The sequence below is a fragment of the Cyprinus carpio genome, chromosome A15 (genome assembly GCF_018340385.1).
Source record: "Cyprinus carpio isolate SPL01 chromosome A15, ASM1834038v1, whole genome shotgun sequence".
In the NCBI taxonomy this organism is placed as follows: domain Eukaryota; kingdom Metazoa; phylum Chordata; class Actinopteri; order Cypriniformes; family Cyprinidae; genus Cyprinus; species Cyprinus carpio.
Window position 1 is genome coordinate 9,403,048 of NC_056586.1, and position 19,424 is coordinate 9,422,471.

General features: G+C 37.3%; 1 protein-coding gene across 1 annotated transcript in view; it reads left to right on the forward strand.

Moving 5' to 3' along the window:
* Nucleotides 1–225: 225 nt before the first annotated feature.
* The window catches only part of LOC109085731 (prostacyclin receptor-like), a 52,267-nt gene continuing 33,068 nt past the window's right edge, over nt 226–19,424 (forward strand). The window contains 1 exon segment of the mRNA XM_042770940.1: nt 226–1,209. Within this exon segment, the coding sequence (XP_042626874.1) occupies nt 226–1,209 (984 nt within the window).

Genomic DNA, 19,424 nt, shown 5'->3' on the forward strand with positions numbered 1-19,424 from the left:
AATATCCAAACTTTTTATCCAAACAAACGCTCTCTAAAATGAGGATACCCTTCTCTGTAAACCCATCTGTCGCTAACAGTCAGTAGCAAACTAAATAGCTGTGAAACCTACAGGATATTTAAAACAGTTGACAGCATACACTGCCCCAATTTCCAGTTTTAATATGAACTACACAGGAGAAGAAAACAGCACTCACTGGGCACTTTATGGGCTCATTAAGCAACAATGGGTGGGTCTGTGATAGACATATTGATTTTGAAGAAATTCTTTCTATTTTTACAGATCCTCAAAGAAAAGGAACTGCAAATCTTTCACAATAGACAACATTGCAGTTGCCCGATACCTGTGCCTGGGCTCAGGGTTCAAGGGCAAGACCGTATGAACATGCTTTCAAACAAGTCATGTGAGAACATCACCAATATCGATATGAAAGGGAGTCCGGTGATCAGCGCTGTGATGTTCATCGCTGGGGTGGTTGGCAACCTGATGGCTTTGGCTATCCTGGGAGCTCACCAGAAGGAGCGTCACACCAAGTCCTCAGTCTTCTGCATTCTCGTGACAGGCCTGGCTTTGACAGATCTGCTGGGAACATGTTTACTCAGTCCACCGGTTTTCATTTGCTATGCCCAAAGAAAATCCCTGGTGGGTCTAACGGGAGATTGGTGGCTGTGCGGACTCTTCGCCTTCACCATGTCGTTCTTTGGCCTGGCCTCTATGCTCATACTGTGTGCCATGGCGGTGGAGCGGTGCCTTGCCATCAGTCACCCATATTTCTACTCTAAACACGTGCGGCGCAGCTTCGCTAAGATCGTCCTCTTCCTCATCTATCTCTTTACCTTCATATTCTGCTCGCTGCCATTCTTTGGATTCGGGCGGCATAAGCAGTACTGCCCGGGCACATGGTGCTTCATCAAGATGGTAGCAGAAGGAGAGAGTGAGGATGAGGAGAGGAGAACGCTGACCTTCTCGCTGTCCTACTCGGTGCTCATGGCACTGCTCATCTCTGTTGTGTTCTTGTGCAATGGTTCGGTCATCGTCAGCCTATGCCGCATGCACCAGAGCCAGCTGACACGTCGGGGTTCGGTGATGTCCGCTGGACGTAAGAAGAGGCTGAGCACCTGGTTTGGACATGGAGAAGAGGAAATGGACCACTTACTGCTGCTGGCCTGCATGACCTTCATCTTTGTCATTTGCTCCTTGCCACTGACTGTGAGTATGGGACATTTTCTAGTGTTTTATATCACTCTGAAATGTTCTAGTTCAAAGCTAAATCTCTGGTTTCCAGCCTGTTTTACTTCTCTAGATACTGATTTTACAACAGTTCTGGTCCTCTTAATTGTCTCGGTCAAGTGCTTTCCAAGGGTGCGGATCGTAAATATAACAGTCCAGAATATGTGAGTGGTATGAGTTCTTATTTTCTCTAGAGTGAGTAAACCAACAGTGTTAGTTTAGGAATCTTTTATGTCATGTGAGGCTTTACAGCGCTCATAGTCCACAAGTTGCCAATATTGTGCAATTAAAGGGATAGTTCACCCAAAAATCTGTTTAGCCCCAGGGCATCCAAGATATAGGTTACTTTGTTTCTTCGGTAGAACACAAATTATGAATTTTTAACTTTAGCCATTGCAGTCTCTCAGCAGTACAAGGCTTGGCAATGGTAACAAAATCTATGAGAGAAAAAAAATACATGCACAGAAAAATGCGGCTCGTGACGATACATTGAAATGTATAGACACAAAACGATCGGTCTGTGCAAGAAACTGAACAGTATTTATATCATTTTTTTTTACCTCTGATTCACGCAATGTTCGAACTGTTAGAACTCTTGTGAACACGCTTCACAGCAGCCTGCATCATCTTCCTCTTGCTTGCCATATGCAAAAAAACAGAGTTAAAACAAATTAAAAAACATCAAAAAATTGCATTGATAGTTATTATATTATGTCACTGTTCATTTGCATAAAATTTAACTTTGGTCAACTTTCGTCACATCACCAACAGTCCATGTCACATGTGGTGCTGGAAATCAGTACCTCATTAAAATGATGATGTCCGGTGTCTTTGTTGCTGCAAATCCCTGTTCATGTGAATGCAGTTTCCCAGCCCTTTGTCATCATTTTAAATGGATGCTTTAGATTGGAAAAAGCCATGCTTGAACTGTAATTGCTTTTAAAACAAATTATTCTGCTTTAAAAGGTCATGTAGACTATCTTTGCAATTTAGTGGCAAATTATTCACAGTTGTTTAGTCTAAGCTCCCAGAGTTCAAGATCTCCATAAGAAACAAACTTTTGCCTTTAAATTGCCTTATGCTAACACATGCATAACACATTAGCTGTACTAATCATTTATTTTACATAATTTACTAAAAGAAGTCTGCATTTTACAAATCTGCCAGCTGCAGTGACACATAGCACACATTTACATTCTTTAACCCATTTATTAAGCTGTAGGTGAGGTTCGGTTGTAGTCTTTGAGTTACCTGGAGCAATCAAGGGGCGTGTACGTGCTGCAGGGGAGCTGGGACATGTACAGTATTACGTAACAAAGGCTATTATTTTTGGAATGCATTCTCAAATACCAGTTGATGTGTTATTTTACAAATTGTTGGTGTTGGCTTTAACAAACTTGACAACCCTGGAATACTGGATTAGACTAACCCTGTTTTTTCTCTATACCAGTTTAAAATAGTTTAAAAATGTGTTTATTTCATAATTAATCACACTATGGGCCAGATTTACTAACAGATTGTGTCACTGCAAACCCTTTTGGCATTAAAAAAAACTACTGTCAGGATTTACTAAAGACACATAATTAAAAATTTGCAATGAAAAGGCATGAATGGAGTTATTTTTTTGGGCTGACCTTAATGAATATGCATATGCAACTTAACCCACTTTGCACTTGACATGACTGCAATAGTTGCCAATTTGCGCTGCTCTTGGTAGGTTGCATTAGTCAGTATGGATGTGATCTGGCAGTGTCGCATTCTTTATTATTAATTTGCACATTGTCAGTAAATCACCCACAGAATTTTCCACTCCCGTTAGAGCTTCTATGGGATTATGGTCTCATGCTAATTTGCCCTGTTTTGTAAATCTGTCACTAATGCATTACATTGATAGTCCACTTTAAGCACTCTCTCTCACTTGTATTTTGCATATTTTTCGTGACCTCCCAGCTGTTTTGTACACTTCAGTATACAGTCTCTGCAGTATATTGAAAGATGACAGATGACACTAATGGTATTCTCTTTGTCTCATGAGATGCTCTGTTTGTTGCCTGGAAATAAACACTAGATATTTTATCCAAAGCAAACAGTTTACACAACCAAACCATTGTCTTTTTTTCCACACACACAGACTCAGAATCATATGTATTTGCAACCACCCAGATGTCATATATAACCTTTGCAACATTAAACCACAAAGCACGAACATCTCCATTCAGAACAAGCACAGGGTACAGCTGGACATTCCTGTGAGAAAGGCTACATGCAGAAGAAGATATAAGGGGAAGGAAATGTGTCACAATATCGGACAAGATGTGGTTCATGTATTTTGCTGATTTAGTAGAAGACAAGTGCCAATGCATATGGGCGATATGAGTCTCTGACCACAAGGAATATTATACATTAGAACATTTAAAAACACATACATGGGAGATTTTGAACTGCAGACACTAATATTTTAGGGGTTGATTTTCATTAAAATTTGAAGATTTCAACTTTTTTTTTTCTAATTGCTAGATGAAGCTGCCGTGATAATTTTTTTTACAAGCTTTCATCTTTTGTTTTTGCTAGGTTTTTTTCTAGGCCCTAACTAGAATAATTGAATTATGTAAATGATAACAATTGTTATTTATTATTATTATTTTTTTTTTTACATTTTTAAAAGTTGATAGTCTGTAATGATAAAACATTTAAGTATTTACTGAGTGAAAAAAGTGTTAGAATTATAACTGCCTCTCACCTGTGGCATCATTTCCATCCAAAACCTAATATTTTTTGCTATATATATGAGCAATATCACATGAGTAGCAGTGTGATATGGCTGTATATCAGCACGGTTGTGTTTTTACCATAGGTAATTACCCCGTTTGAAGAAAAATATTTACCAAATGTATTGAAGGGTTCTACAGACTATTTTAGTCATTAAACATAACACTGCATAGTTTTTCAATTATAAAACAATAGACATAATCTTAGATATCCTATAAGTGATTTATTTGAGCACTAGAAAAAACTACAATAAGATTAAATTGAGTAATTAAAAAAATTATTAACTATGTATGCCAATTTCAGTACATCCTGAGATTGCTAGAAATACAGCATTCACCCCGATAGATGCTTATATAGTCAATAATCACATGTTGATGGCCGGTTATACAAATGGTAATCATACAGATCTGGCATATTGTCAATAATCAGATTCTATTCATATAGACTGCATTCACACTGATAGCTGTGATTACACAGTAATCACACACTGATGTGCCCTCAAACAGATGGTAATCATGCAGATACATCCACATTCCCCACAAAATACACAAACATATATGAAAAATGTTGAAGAAAAAAAGAAAGATTTATTTTCCAAAAAGCCGATTGCTAAGTTACGCCCCCATCAGATGACAGGTCCGTCACAGCGCACGTCGTGAGCCGTCACAAAAGGGCACCAGAATTCAAATAAACAATATTCTGCGTATCTTTTACTTTTTTTTAGTGGATGGTCTCATTCTGTTTTTTTGTGACAAAACCATGCTTTTTTTTACTACCATGATGCAGTTTTTTGAGCGCAGGTTATTCCATAATGGATACAAACAATACTGTCCCTGAAGAAATGAGACGTAAACAAAGGCATTACTATCCATATGACAAAGTTATTGCTTCGTTGAATTAAAAGTGCTCTATGAGATGTCGTTCAGTGGACCCTTACCTTTCTAACTAAACTGGGATTTACAGCTGTGGATGTGTTTATGACTCGCTAATACAACAAATCTGGTATGTACTGTGTTTTGTCATTCCTATACATTCCTATACATTCCTTATAAGCTTTAGCAAATACATTCCTTAAAACAAACATCAATCAATCTACTATTAAACACCCACACACCCAAACAAATAACATACAGTTCGCAAACATCAATTTTGTCACGTTTCATTTAATCTATTCGTAAACACCGACACATGCAAACAAAGAGCGTTCAGTGCGCTTGCGTCCAGGTGCAGGTTAACAGGTTTACGAAAGACTGCCTGTTAGATTTACCCAAAATAAATTATACCTCATGTTTAACCACTATAGAGACATCAGAACCAGTAGCAAATTCCAGAAGAATTGGACAAGGTGAGAATGCTCTCGGCGGGTTCATGAGTGCTGAACCCTGGAGCTAACATCTCCAAAAAATATTAAAGGCAATTTTTAAACAGATGTTATCTTTATTAACAAATCACACATTTGAAATCTAAACAACTGCATTCTCACCTAACAAACTCGTAAAACAACATTCCTTGACCCAAAAACAGTATTATTTATAAAGCTATAGTGGATTTGGGCGTCCGCCATGACACTCACTGTGAGAAATACTGCAAGTGGAGTGATACAAACGCTAAAACGTTTGGAGTTCTGTAAACATTATATTGCATGCCAAAGCCATAATTTTAAAATTATACAAAAATATATATATATATATATATATAAAATTTGTTTTTATGTTTAACACATAATTTTAAAATTATACAAAAAGTTTTGTTGGATATATAAGAGTCTAGTTACGAAATTAGCCTTACCAAATCATATGTAAATTTGTTTTTATGTTTAACATTTCCATCACTGCCATTTCAATTTCCAAAAGTGTATATCAACTTATGTATAAATTGTCAGAAATTGTTAGTGCATAAATCAAACAAGTTAGAGTGTGAAGAGTGCATTTTAAGAGAATTTATTTTCAAAAGATCCCATAGTAAAAGAAACATCCATGTGTGCCTGTAATATGAGCAGTTTTAACAATAACCAAGTCGTGGCACTGGGCATTTGCCAAAGCCGATGATATCTATCGCACCTCATGGAGAATGAAATAACCTACTGCCTTTGATTACCCTGTCATCTGATTTTAATTTATTGTGTGACTGCTGTCAGGCCTAAATGTTTGCTTAATAAAGATACAGTAGACCTTGAATTTCATTTGCACGCAATATTTCAGCACTGTTAATTCATTGTAACTGTAATCCGCCACCTGTTTATAAGGTTTAGGCTCATATATGTTTTTACCCTCTTTTACCATTGTAGTGTTACTGCGTGACTCTTTATTGTGTGCAGAAATGTCACAAATTTAAACAGACAAACTTTGTTTGTGTTCTCTTTGACCTTCATCTAGTGAGCTTTTAAAATCCCAGCAGAGGCCTGAAACTTTGGTTCTGGCTGAAGTAATTGTACATTTTATTGTACAGAGTTACATTAATTTCCCTTTCTTTTATGAGAAAAGAATTCTGATTTTATTAAATATTAGGCCATGTGCTCAATCTGTCTTTCTTGAACTGTGTACAGATGGAGATGCTCAAAATGTGTGTCAGCAAGTGTATTGTTCTGACCGTTTTTTCGCTTTACAAAAACAGTACATAATTATTCATGCACTAATACTTAAATTTAATATTACTTTTATATGGGCTAATGATGAGTTAAGTCATGTAATTAAGAACTAACCTTAACTATGACATAAGTTACAAAAGTCATAGTTTTGACATAACCCAAAGTGTTAATTAATACATTAACAAACAAACATGTAGTCAAGGTGGGTGTTATTCACACATGAATTCATATGATTATTGATTAGCACATGCCTTAACTCATCATTAGTTCATATTAAAGTAATATTCAATTTAGGTATTAGTCCATGATTATTCACATACTGTACTGTTATTGTAAGGTGCTACCAAGGAAAAGCTAATAAAATAAGACAATGTATCAAATATTTTTTTTTTTTGGGAGGGGGGGGGGTACTGTCAATCATGTGCCGTTAGACTAGAAACATTTATTAAGAAAGTATGCTGAATCAGTTTTAATGTCATGTTGACCTTAAAGAAATATTCCTGGCTCAATGCCAGTTAAGCTGAATTGACAACACTTGAGGCACAATGTTGATTACCACAAAAAAAATAATTTTCACTGGGCCCTCTTTTGGGTTACATTCCCTGAAGAGTGCACAAGGAGGAACTTAAGTGGGAAGAAAACAAACTAAAAGTCCATGATCGTGACTACTCCCCCTTCCCGGAAGACACAACCTTGTGCCGTAGCAGGACGAACAAAGGAGGTAGGAAGGGGGTTTGGGAGGAGGATGAGGCAGTGGCAAAGGGCAGGAAGAGAGGCAGGCAGATAACCAGGGTGGCGACGATGGAGGGAGGAGCCAGGCAGGAGACATGAGGAGCCAGGGAGGAGCAGACAGAGGGACGACTTGGAGCAGGAGGAGCCAGGCGGGACCCAGACTGCAGCCATGAATGCAGCCCACGGTGGAGCTAATGGAGGGAGAAGCCATGGTGAAGGTAGGGCTGATGACTCCAGGGGGCCGACTGACAGCGGCGGAGCAGGTGGGAGAGGAGACCTGGGCGGAGATGGAGAGCCGATGAGCCAGGGGACGAGGAGGATCCGGAGGGCCAAGGCGGAGCAGATGGCTCAGGCAACCAAGGCATATGCAGGGATCCGAAAGGGCCACGGTGGAGCCGGAGCGACAGAGGACCAAAATGGAGCCGGAGGGAAGGAGGAACCATGGTGAAGCTGCTAGATCAATGGGCCTCGGCGGAGTCCAGGCCTCAGAGGCTGGAGGCAGAGACAAGGAATCCTCCAGCCACGTATTGGTATTTGAGACAGGCGTCTATAAGAGACAGGCCTTTAATTTAGTGTTGAGATGTTCAAGCATGACAGTAGGAGGTTACCACATTATATTACGTTTTATTTATAACTAATTTGAATGTGTTTAACAAATCATTTAATGTAAGAAATGTCTTTGGCTATTGGCAGCATAAAAAAAAAACATAAAAAACGAAACTATGTGACCGCAATGGGCAGAACGATACAAGTTACCCCTAAACGAATGTGTTTAACAAATAATTTAGTGTAAGAAATGTCTTAGATTATTGGCAGCATAAAAAAATGAAAAACGATGTGACAGCAATGGGCAGAACAATATAAGTTACCGCTAAAATCCATCGAGCATATGAACTTGTTGCCCGAAATATATCAACAAGAAAGAATGAAGGCTACCCTGTAAAACAACTGCAATCATGTGATAGAAAATTACTCTATTCATCACTATCATATCATCATCCCCGCGATCCTCAATTACAAGTTCATTGGCGAATTCCTCCTCCACGTCGCTCTCCTCCACTTCTCCCTCTCCAGCCTCCGCTAACTCTGCCTGCCTTGCTTGCACTAACAGCTCTCGCCCAGATGCGCACTGCTCTCCCTCTTTGAAACAATGGATAAGGTGATCCTCACTTCCATCAGAAGCTACTGTCAGGCCACATACCTAAGGATAACATCCCGAAGTTAATGAAATATATTATCTCCTCTTTTCTCCCTCGCACAAACACACGCGCGCAAGGATACCTTAAAGGAATTTTTCAGCCGCTCCGTATCCAGCTTTTCCCCACGCTTGAAGTACCCAGGAAACCAACAAGCGACGAGCAGGGGTGAAGTTGAGGTTTCCCACCACTCTCTGAAGCCAGTCTGCAGTCAGCTCCTCGTTCATCCATCCATTTTTGGACATGGCCACCACCACCCCACTGATATTTTGCATTAATTTCACCTCCTTGATCCCCCCTTTGAAGACAATGTAAGGTTTCAATTTGGTCCCGTCTGCTTTCGCAGCCAACACCACAGTTAAGTGGCTCTTCTCACGGCCTGTGGTTTTCAATGGAACACTGCATGCACCTCTTGCATCCACCGTTGTACAGCCCACCATATCAAACCACACCGCTGTTTCGTCCATGGCTATAATGTTTTTCAGCTGTATTTTCTTTGCCTTAATAATCCGCGTTGTATATGTGACAAAATTTACCAGTTTCTCAGTGAAGTGCTTGGCGTCTTTCTGGGCCACAGTTGTGCGTCTTCTGACTGAAAAGTCGTTGCGCCTCAGGAATTTGTCCAGCCAGCCAGCGCTCGCAGTAAAACTCTCCTCATCCCTGCCGTCACTCACTGTTGCATACACTTCTTTTGCCTTGGCCCTGATCATTTTACGTGAGACTCTGAGATGCTTTGCCCGCATGCTGTGGATCCACTCACACACGCTCACCTCCAGCTCTTCACTGGCCTTCTTCCTCCCTCCACCTCTCAGTCTGGCCCTTTTGTCACGTGAAATCTAATCAAAACATAGAACAGACGATCTGACGGGTTTGAGAAGATCAAATACAACCCGATACTAAAAAAACAGACCAGGCCTCTATTTGAGACCGGCCTTTATTTACCCAAACCTGTCATCACACCAGGTGTTTAAAAGAGACAGGTGTCTATTTGGGACTCGGCTATTATTTGAAGTTTTACGGTATACAGGGAGTTCATAAACGGCCTCATTGGCCGTAACAGGACAGGCAGATATTTCAGAAGAAGATGGAAGAATGGGGATAACTGAATAAGTCTATTAACTTCTCAGAGTCCTCCCTCCGCTCACCCTCAGCGGTGTAACAGTGGGAGGGGCTTTCCTCCACGCCCTCGTTTTCCACCGTTTCATCCACCGTCGCATGTGTTGTTGTCAGCTCTTGCACCTGGTCAGACGATCGGTAAGGTTCTGGCTCCGGGGCGATCCTCAGCTCTGTCATTCTTTCTTGTAATGGCTCTTTGGTCATGGCGGGCTTTGGCTCTTTGTCTGTGGTGGGCTCTGTCTGACGCTTCGTGCAGCGGGGTGATAGTTGGCTGAGTTCTGGGTCCCGAGTGGGGCCAGCGAGACTGATGATGAATGCGAGTCATTGCTCACCAGCACCCACTCCACGAAGGCGGCGAAATCCCCTCGAGGACCATCTCCAGACAACTGCACTCTGCATGTGGTGTTGAGGCTCGCGATGTAGATGTCTGGGTAGCTGGTATTGTTGGAAATGTCCAGGAATAGTCTGGTATAGTCCTCGAGGGCAGGTTCCTCTTGCTCCAGCAGGAGGAGGAATTTGGTGAGATCCATATGAAAACCAAAAGAAACACAAAAATGGAAAATAAATGGGGACACAAACTCTGCTAAACTAAACGAACGTGATCAAGAAAACAGTTTAACAATGTGTAGAGGAAAGGCACACGAAGACGAAGGTCATCTACACAAGAGTTTAATAGAATCCAAGAAGATGATAATCCATGAAGGCAAAGGGAACACGCAGCAATACAGTTCACAGACAAATAAACTAGACACAGGTGAACAGAATGAACTACCCTCTGGAGTCGATTAACGCGTATACGCGTTTTGGGGTATTTTCTCCTGATAACCCCGAAAAGAACTTAAATTACACTTTCAGTTTTGATCGTACAGATAAGTGCAATACATCAATCGAATCTGTAAAGGGTCTACTTTTTTTTGTATACAGACATAATAACAACAAAACTTTGTGCACTTATAAAATAAAGATAACAAAACAAGGAGTGCTGTCTGCAGCCTTTGTCTGCGCTGATCTTCAGATACAAATGCGTCATTAAAATGAACTGTAACTCAGTGAATACTCAACGAAGAGACATGAGAGAGATATCTATAGAAAGCCTGACATGTCTACTTTTAAACTAAACAAGTGCTGCTGAAAAACAAATATTCTGTGATAAAGTAATCCATATGAAAACAACGCGATGTCCGTTTTTCATGTCTCCCTTCATTATCTTCTAATGCGACCACGCCCCCCGCGCCGAGCGCGCTTTTGAGATTCAAATGTTTCACTGAAGCGCGCGGCTTTTGAATACGCCCACAGAACAGAAAACAACGCAGCGAGACTATTCTTCAAGTTTTTATTATTTTACTGTTTGCTTCGCGATGAGAGGAATAAGACATAAATCACCCCAAAAAGATGTGATGTGGTTGAGGATTTGAGATTTGGATTTCCTCAGAAAAAAGATGAAGCACTTTATTCAGCAGAGTTCATAAACATGAGTAAGTCTCTTTTTATTTATTTATATACTTGTACTAGTTTTCACATAACGTGTAAAACATTTTACTAGTTAGACTTTTTCCAAAGACTTTTTCCAAACTATAATTCCTGACTAAATGTATAATCAAGTGAAATATTATGAAGTTTCAATAACAATATACACTACTATACCATTCAAAAGCTTGATGTAAATAATATAAATGTAACAATAAATGTAACTGTAACAAATGTAACAATCATTGCTGTTCTTTCAATTTATCCCCCCTAAAAAACCTAAAAAAAAAAAATATTCTCAGCTCTTTTCAACATTAATAATAATAATAATAATAATAATAATAATAATAATAATAATTATATAATAATGATAATAATAACAATAAATGTTTTTTTGTAGAAAATAAGATTGTTAAAAGGATTTCTGAAGGATTGTGTGACTGGAGTAATGATGCAAAAAAATCAGTTTGAAAGTCAGCTTTGATTTTTCCTAATAAACTGTTTAACTGCACTCACAAGTGAATATTAAATTATGTTGTGGGGATAATTAAATATATTCTAAATAAACTACAAACATAAAATTATATAGATTTATTTTGTCCTCACATTCTTTCTTGTAACTCATCCCTCTCAGTGACACAGCTGACTGAATGGCTCATTATGCAGCTCATTATGCAGGCCTTTGTCTTCTCAGGTGTGAATTCATGATAGTTGACGCCTACTCGCATATGACTTTTACCAACAAAAAGTGTCTTAGAAAATTTAAATCAATATATTGTTTTCTGTAAGTGAGTAAACAAGATGATTTTCACATCATTTAGAAAAAAAAAATTCTAGGCTACAAGCTCCAGTTCTCAAAATTCCTGGGAACCAATTTTCTATATGTGTTTTTATTGCCTTTTTCAAGTGATTTAACATTTTTAGTTTTTCACTAACCACGCATAACATTTTTTTTTCTCAAAAACACAATCATGTACATACATGCTGCTCACATATTATTATAGCCTAGTTTGTGCTGATTACAGTGAGATTAGACTTTAGCCATTTAGATATTTATAAGAAACTGAAAAAAAGCACAAATGTCAGGGCATGACAAAACTTCTCCAGGCCAAAAAAATAAAATTAAAAAATGATGGAATAAGTTCACAGACAAATAAACTAGACACAGGTGAACAGAATGAACTAATCAAACGATGACAGAAACTAGGTAAAGTGAAAAATGATGGAAGAAAACAAACTAAAAGTCCATGATCGTTACATACTGTAGGTGCTTTTATAAAATTCTAAGCTTCACATTTCTGCATTTACATCCTCTAAACATTGGCCACATTCACTTCCCTTGTAACAACCGTATCCAAGAATTTAGCTTTTTTTTTAGAAAAAGCAAAGGAGGGGTCAGCCAAAATATTTTTTTGTGGTTATCAACATTATGCTGGCAATTGAGCATAACTTGTATTGAACCTGGAATATTTCTTATAATATGATTTTGCTGTGGTTCGCATTCTTGGGCTGTTTGCTGTTTTTGGACATATGTTGTCGAAGCATTTAAATTGATGGATTGTAATTGCTGGAAGTCCCACATCTCCTAATTAGTAATTACCATATTTAAACCATCTTTGAATTCTCCTTGTCTCTTGATTACCTGAGCTGAAGGGAAGTAAAGGCCACCATGAAAGCACTGATCAATACTGAGATCGATAATGAGGTAAGCTTGTACATTACCGAGTCTCCAGAGGGGCTGATAAGTTAACTGAGACTCTCTGCACTAACCTCTGAAACTAACTGAGAAATAAAAATCTAATTATATCAGCATGTTTATACACACCAAACAGAGTCATATGAAACCCACATTATCATGGTTATTCATGGATCGCAGATATTTATCCAGGCCCAAAATTAGAACCATTAAGTACAAGCTCAGTGATAAATTACACAAACTTTTGTCAAGATTATTGATCAAAACCTTTGAAGGATAGGTGGCCCCAACAAAATACTCAAGTCTCCTTTGGGAAAAGGTTTAGCATTAATAGCCAAAACAACTTTTGGATATAAGTTGCTTCTTTTTATCCAAGAATAACTCTATCTTAAGCTCTTGGAAAGTTGTTCATAAATCCTCATGTATTTAGGAGTGCCCATGTTCCACAGGATTGCAGTTGGGGTTATGTTAGTAACTTATGGAGAGAGTTTGATGAAAAGTGGGGTGCCTTCCTGCTCAGGCCAATGATGCAGTCAAGACAGATTTATGTATCGCTGGTTTTCATTGCACCACAACCCATAATACGCCGATAGCTGTTGTGAAATGAATGCTGTTGCATTGCTGAATTCGACTGGGTTTTCCTGTTTGTCTCTTCAGGCCTTAGAACCAGACATTTTCTTATATTAACCACCAATAAACTTCAGTATAATCAGAGCCTTAATTAGGAAATGAGAAACAGATCATACACTGTAACAAGTGAAGTTGGACACAAGATGTTTCTTTCTTTTATTTTCTTAATTACCAATAAATTACCAATTACCAACTTATATACCAATAAACATTCTAATTACCAATTACCAACTTATATACCAATAAACATTCTGAGATCATAACTAGACAAATGTCTTTGCAGGTAAAGTGGGCCAACTGGTCTAGTAAAGTGGGTCATCTCTCATTTAGTATAAATTGTTAGATTTCAGAAACTTCTTAATGTCTTAATATATTTAGCTGGGGAAGTATGGTGGCATATTAGTTAAAATCAAACTGGATGAAATCTAACTGAATATTGCTAAAAACTCTTCAACATATTAAAATTGTAACTACTAACAACTGATATTGTCTGTTTTCTTAAAAAACCCCTTCAGATACAACTTCAAAAAAACCATAAAAATTAAAATTTAATAATTTCATCCTTCCCCAAAAACTTTACTTTTTTATGCTCTGCAGCTACAGTACATTTTGCTCATTTTATCCTTTCCCTTCAGATTTAACTTCATGCCTCAACTTCCTTTCATATTTAAACATAATTTTCAGAAAACCATTTTTCCTCTGAGATATGTAGTTTACATGTCTGAGAGGAAAAAGTCAAATAGTCAGACACTGCAACCATAATCATTCATGCCCCTTTGCATGCTAGGAAGTGTGTCTCAAAACCATTTTTTAATGTAAACTTGTTTGAACTCAAACAACAGCATTAATCCAGCTCACCTGCTGTGTTCCTGAACATTTCAATTTACAGTAAGAAAAAAAAACAATGTAAAAGAATTAAACATCAAAATTTTTATTTTTCAGCATTTACTTGACAAAGTATCTATTTACAGTACGACAGATGCTCCATGTAAAAGTATGAAACATCAAAATGAGCTCATGATTAATGGTCATATTGTCAAAAGATGTTCTTCCTGTTCTGCCCAGCTGAAAGAACCACAAAGTGAATATTATTGTACTCTGATTGCTTGTGATTTTTAAACAAAAGTTGCTCTCTCTCTCTCTCTCTCTCTCTGAAAATTAGTTTCTTTGCAAAGTAAAGTTGCTCTCTATATATACATCTCTCTCTCTCTCTCTCTCTCTCTCTCTCTCTATATATATATATATATATATACAGTATATATTGCAAGGTTGTTATATTTTTATTTGGTTAGATTTTGTTTAGTTATATTTAATTTGGTTATATTTTTATATCTTTATTTGCAGTGGTTGAATTATTTTAGTACATACATAATTATGTTATTGCTTATGTACAAAATGAAGACATTCAGGTGGCTTAGCATTTAAAAAGATTTAAAAATGCATCACTGGTAAAATTAGTAGCAAGAAAGAGGAACACTGGCGATTGGCGGTTAAGGGCATCTAAAGAGCATTATTTAAATACACATTAAAAATACACACTACAAAACAAGTCATCTTATCAGGTATCTTGGACAAAGATCATGAGCTGATTCTCAATGTAATTCAAATGATTTATCAAATTAAAAATCAGAGTCTATAGCCAGCAGCCTAGTTTATACTTTTTATTGTATGAAGCACTACAGTATAAATAACGGTGACATTCTAAATTTATGGTGTCTTGTGACACTTCAACAGCTGCTGTTACAAACCACAACAAAAATTAGAATAATGTGTGCTTGCTATCTTTTTCAAACATGTTTCTCATTAATTTTGATGAAGTGATTTCAAATGTTAGATATTTGTCTTGGATTCTGTGAGAAGGATTAATTTGTTTATTTTTAAAACTAATGTGTTTTTTGTTTGGTACTCCTTCTGTGGTACTCTTGACCTCATAACTTTAAGATCATGTAAGATCATGAACATATGAAACTAGAAGATAATCGTATGTTTATACTGTTCACAAATTGTTTTTACGTCTCGGGAGTTCAAACATTTATCAGTTTTGCTTTTCTTGTTTTCATGAATAATCTTTTATGTTTTAAAATATAAAGACTTGAATTGATGTTATATTTTGAAGGTTTATGATGTTCAGCTGACTGAAATACTGCCTACAGCTTAAACACTCAGTACTCCCTGATCTTTATCATGATGCTTTTTTATCTTTGTGCTGAGAATCACAGTGTCAGTAGTTTGTAGAAACCAAAATAGCCACGAGTAAGCACAGTGATGGAGGTTGTGGACTTTTTGAACATCTACTGTAAGTCTTCATTTTCAAATGTGATAACATTAGGGGAAATCCCTTTGGTAATGAGACTAAAGTTTTAACCTTTAATGCCAATACTTTTGTAAGTCCTACAAGATAAAAAAAATAAAGTAAAATCCCCTTAAAATAATAAAAATATTTAATATTATATGGTTATATCACAAATAACATTATCATCATAAATTTGTATGTTAATCTATAATAATTTAATATTATTGAGCTAAAAATGACAAAAGCACAAATATATATTCGTTCTCATATAACTCTGTCTTCATTAATTTGTATGTTCATCTATAAGTGTTTGGGCTGTTTAATATTAGGATTTTGTTTAAAATCCCCCACGCGGCCCCGCCCTTCAACATCAAGCCCCGCCCTCCAGCACCCCCAGATAAAATATGTTCCTTCGGCTATAGGTAGGTCTCTGACTAAATACTGATACCTAGTGGTCAATAGAAATAGCAAAAGTAGTATGTCAGTATTATTAAGTTTCAGACAACGATTTTACATAACTAGGTTGGCCTGTATGTTTGGAGCGTAATGGTTGCTGTAGGGGGGACAACCTCCTTTTCTTTGTAGGGCCCAATATTGCTAGCGGTGCCCCTGCTTTTGCGTCTCACACAAACACAAACACACACACACACACACACACACACACACACACACACACACACACACACACACACACACACACACACATTTAAACCCGGGGAAGCCCCACTTACTCTGTTGGCTGTAATGGCACACAACGTCTTCTCTCCCCTTTAATGGCAGTTGGCAAACCCACTTAACCCTTGTATGGTGTTCGGATCTGTGGGACATGTTTTCATTTTTTGAAAAGAAAAATGATATGATTAATTATTTTTTCAAACTCAGACACATTGGCCTTGGCTCATTTTCTAAAATTTTCAATGACCACACACTGTACACCCCCTACATGTTTATATTACACACAGGATGTTCAGGTCCACTAGACCTGGGGCTTATAAAAGTGTGTAGTTTGTAGGTCCTGCACAGTAAATTTGAAATCCGGAAAACAACACCATGAGAGTTAATTTCAACACTTTGAAAGTGTATATATGAGAACCACCCACAAAATGTTAATTTAACACTTTTTAAAATGTTGCCTCATGCAACACATACACAGTCTCAACACTAAGAGAGTGAAATATTAACACTGAAGCAGATAAAAAACAACACTGTTACAGAGCTGGGTGCAGCTTTGTAGCGACACTTTGGAAAAATGGATATCACAATATACTCAACTGTATAAAAGAGTCAAAAGTCTGTATAAAAGAGTCAAAAGTTACACCATCCTGGTGTTGATAGAACACTTTTTTGGGAGTTACTTTCCTATTATGGTTCTGCATTACCTACTAAAAAAACTGTAAAATTAACTAGAAATTAACTATGAAGAAAACGTCACTCTGTTACTGTTTCAAAACTTTATTTCAGCACAGAGCAAGAAACCATTATGCCATGACATTATTACAAATAACAAGCCACAACAATGTAAAAAAGACTGTCATTGCCATAGGACATTTGTAAATCAAATGGCTTGTAGTACATCAGTTCCTCAGGTTTTTTGAGTACAAGACTTTGCTCTTGTTCAACAACAATGAAAGCATGAAGGTGTTCAACAAACTCTGATTCCATACACCAAGGGTTTTCAACCTTTTCTGGCACCCCCCCCCCCCACACACACACAAGTTTGTCTAATTTCACTCGCGCCCCCCCCAAGCACCCACCCACCCCATTACTGTATTCATATCCAAATTTCCAAATTATCCATTCAAACTACAGACGTTACTTACTTAAGAGCAGGGAATGATTTTTCTTTTGTTCTTTTTAATTAACATTATTAACGTAAGAAATGCACGGATCTCACGGATCTGAGACGGCTTTGTGCGCTTCAGTTGTGTGCACGGTGTGCACAGAAACGATTTAACATTATCACAGCACGTGCATACAGCATTGAGATGTCTTGCGCTTATGGCTTAAAATTACTTTGATATTTAAACTGACAAGACTTAAAACACGTGAGAATAAAAAAACTTTCTTGTGGAATCAGCACTGGCCCGATCGTTCAGACAGTTCTGGGGGGCTTAGATGACACATAGTGGGGCTGAAGTCTAAAAAGGGTTTAGGACTACCCCTGGTATAGTGTGCATAGTTATAACAAAACAAATATATAACCTGATATTAATATATTACCTGATTCAATGTGATGGCTGAGCCTGTTTCTGATAGCAACATGCCAATACGTGGCTGGATTCCCGACACGGCTAACTGTAAATCATCTTACACGTGACTGATACTCAAGCCAATAAGTGGGGCAGAGAGACTAATCAGATTGCCCCCTAGTGGATGGCTAAAGATTTGCTAGCTCGTATACATAAATAGACTACTCGAGGTTATGCCTCTGAATTAACAGATGCTCGCATCCCCCTTGACAGGTGCTGGCGCCCCCCTGTTTGGCAGATGACAGTAATCTTTTCAGCAGTGGAGTGGAAGTCAAGGTTTACATTGTTAGAGGGTGTAAAAATAAAACCTTGACAGATTATTATGATATGGATATGAAGACCTTAAAAAGTGTTATTGAAAGTATCTGTAAACCGTTAACATACATTTGCAACTTATCGTTGCAAACTGGCCAATTTCCTGATAGTATGAAAGTAGCAAAAGTGATTCCTCTGTTCAAGGCAGGAGATAAGCATCTCTTTACTAACTATAGGCCTGTTTCGCTTTTACCGCAATTCTCAAAAATCTTAGAGAAGGTTTTCAATTCAAGACTTGATAGCTTCATTGAAAGAAATAAATTACTCTCAGATAATCAGTTTGGTTTTAGGAATAATTGTTCAACTTCGCATGCACTCATTTAAATAACAAATAAAATAAATAATTATTTATACAACAAAAAAAATATGCTATAGGGTTATTTATTGACCTAAGTAAAGCATTCGACACAATAAATTATGATATTTTAATTAATAAGCTAGAACAGTATGGGATTAGAGGTGTAGCACTACAGTGGGTTACTAGTTACTTAAAAAATAGAAAACAATGTGTGATAATAGGAGATTATCAGTCAAGTTATCAAGAAATTGTGTGTGGCTTACCTCAAGGTTCCATTCTGGGCCCAAAATTGTTTAACTTGTATATAAACGATATTTGTAAAACATCTCAAATATTGAAATTTATTTTTTTGCAGACGATACAAATATTTTCGCATCTGGAAACGATTTACAACAATTGTGTCAAATTGTTACTTTGGAACTCAAACGTGTTAATAAGTGGTTCAAACTAAATAAATTATCACTAAATCTGAGTAAAAGCAAAATGATGATATTTGGCAACGGTAATTCCAATGTTCAGGAAGCAGGGTGTTGTTATAGAGCGGGTACATGAAATTACATTTCTTGGAGTTATTATAGATGATAGAATTACTTGGAACTCTCATATTAAATATTTAATCACTAAAATATCAAGAAATATTTCGGTAATTGGAAAAGTAAAGGGTATTTTAAACATCAAAGTTCTGCATACTTTATACTGTTCTTTGATTTACTGTTCTATTTACATTATTGTTCTGTGATATGGGGTAGTACTTATAAAAGCACATTAAAACCAGTAGTAAAGCTGCAAAAAAGAGTTATCCGATTAATTCATAAAGTTGTGTTTTTGGACCACACAAACTCATTA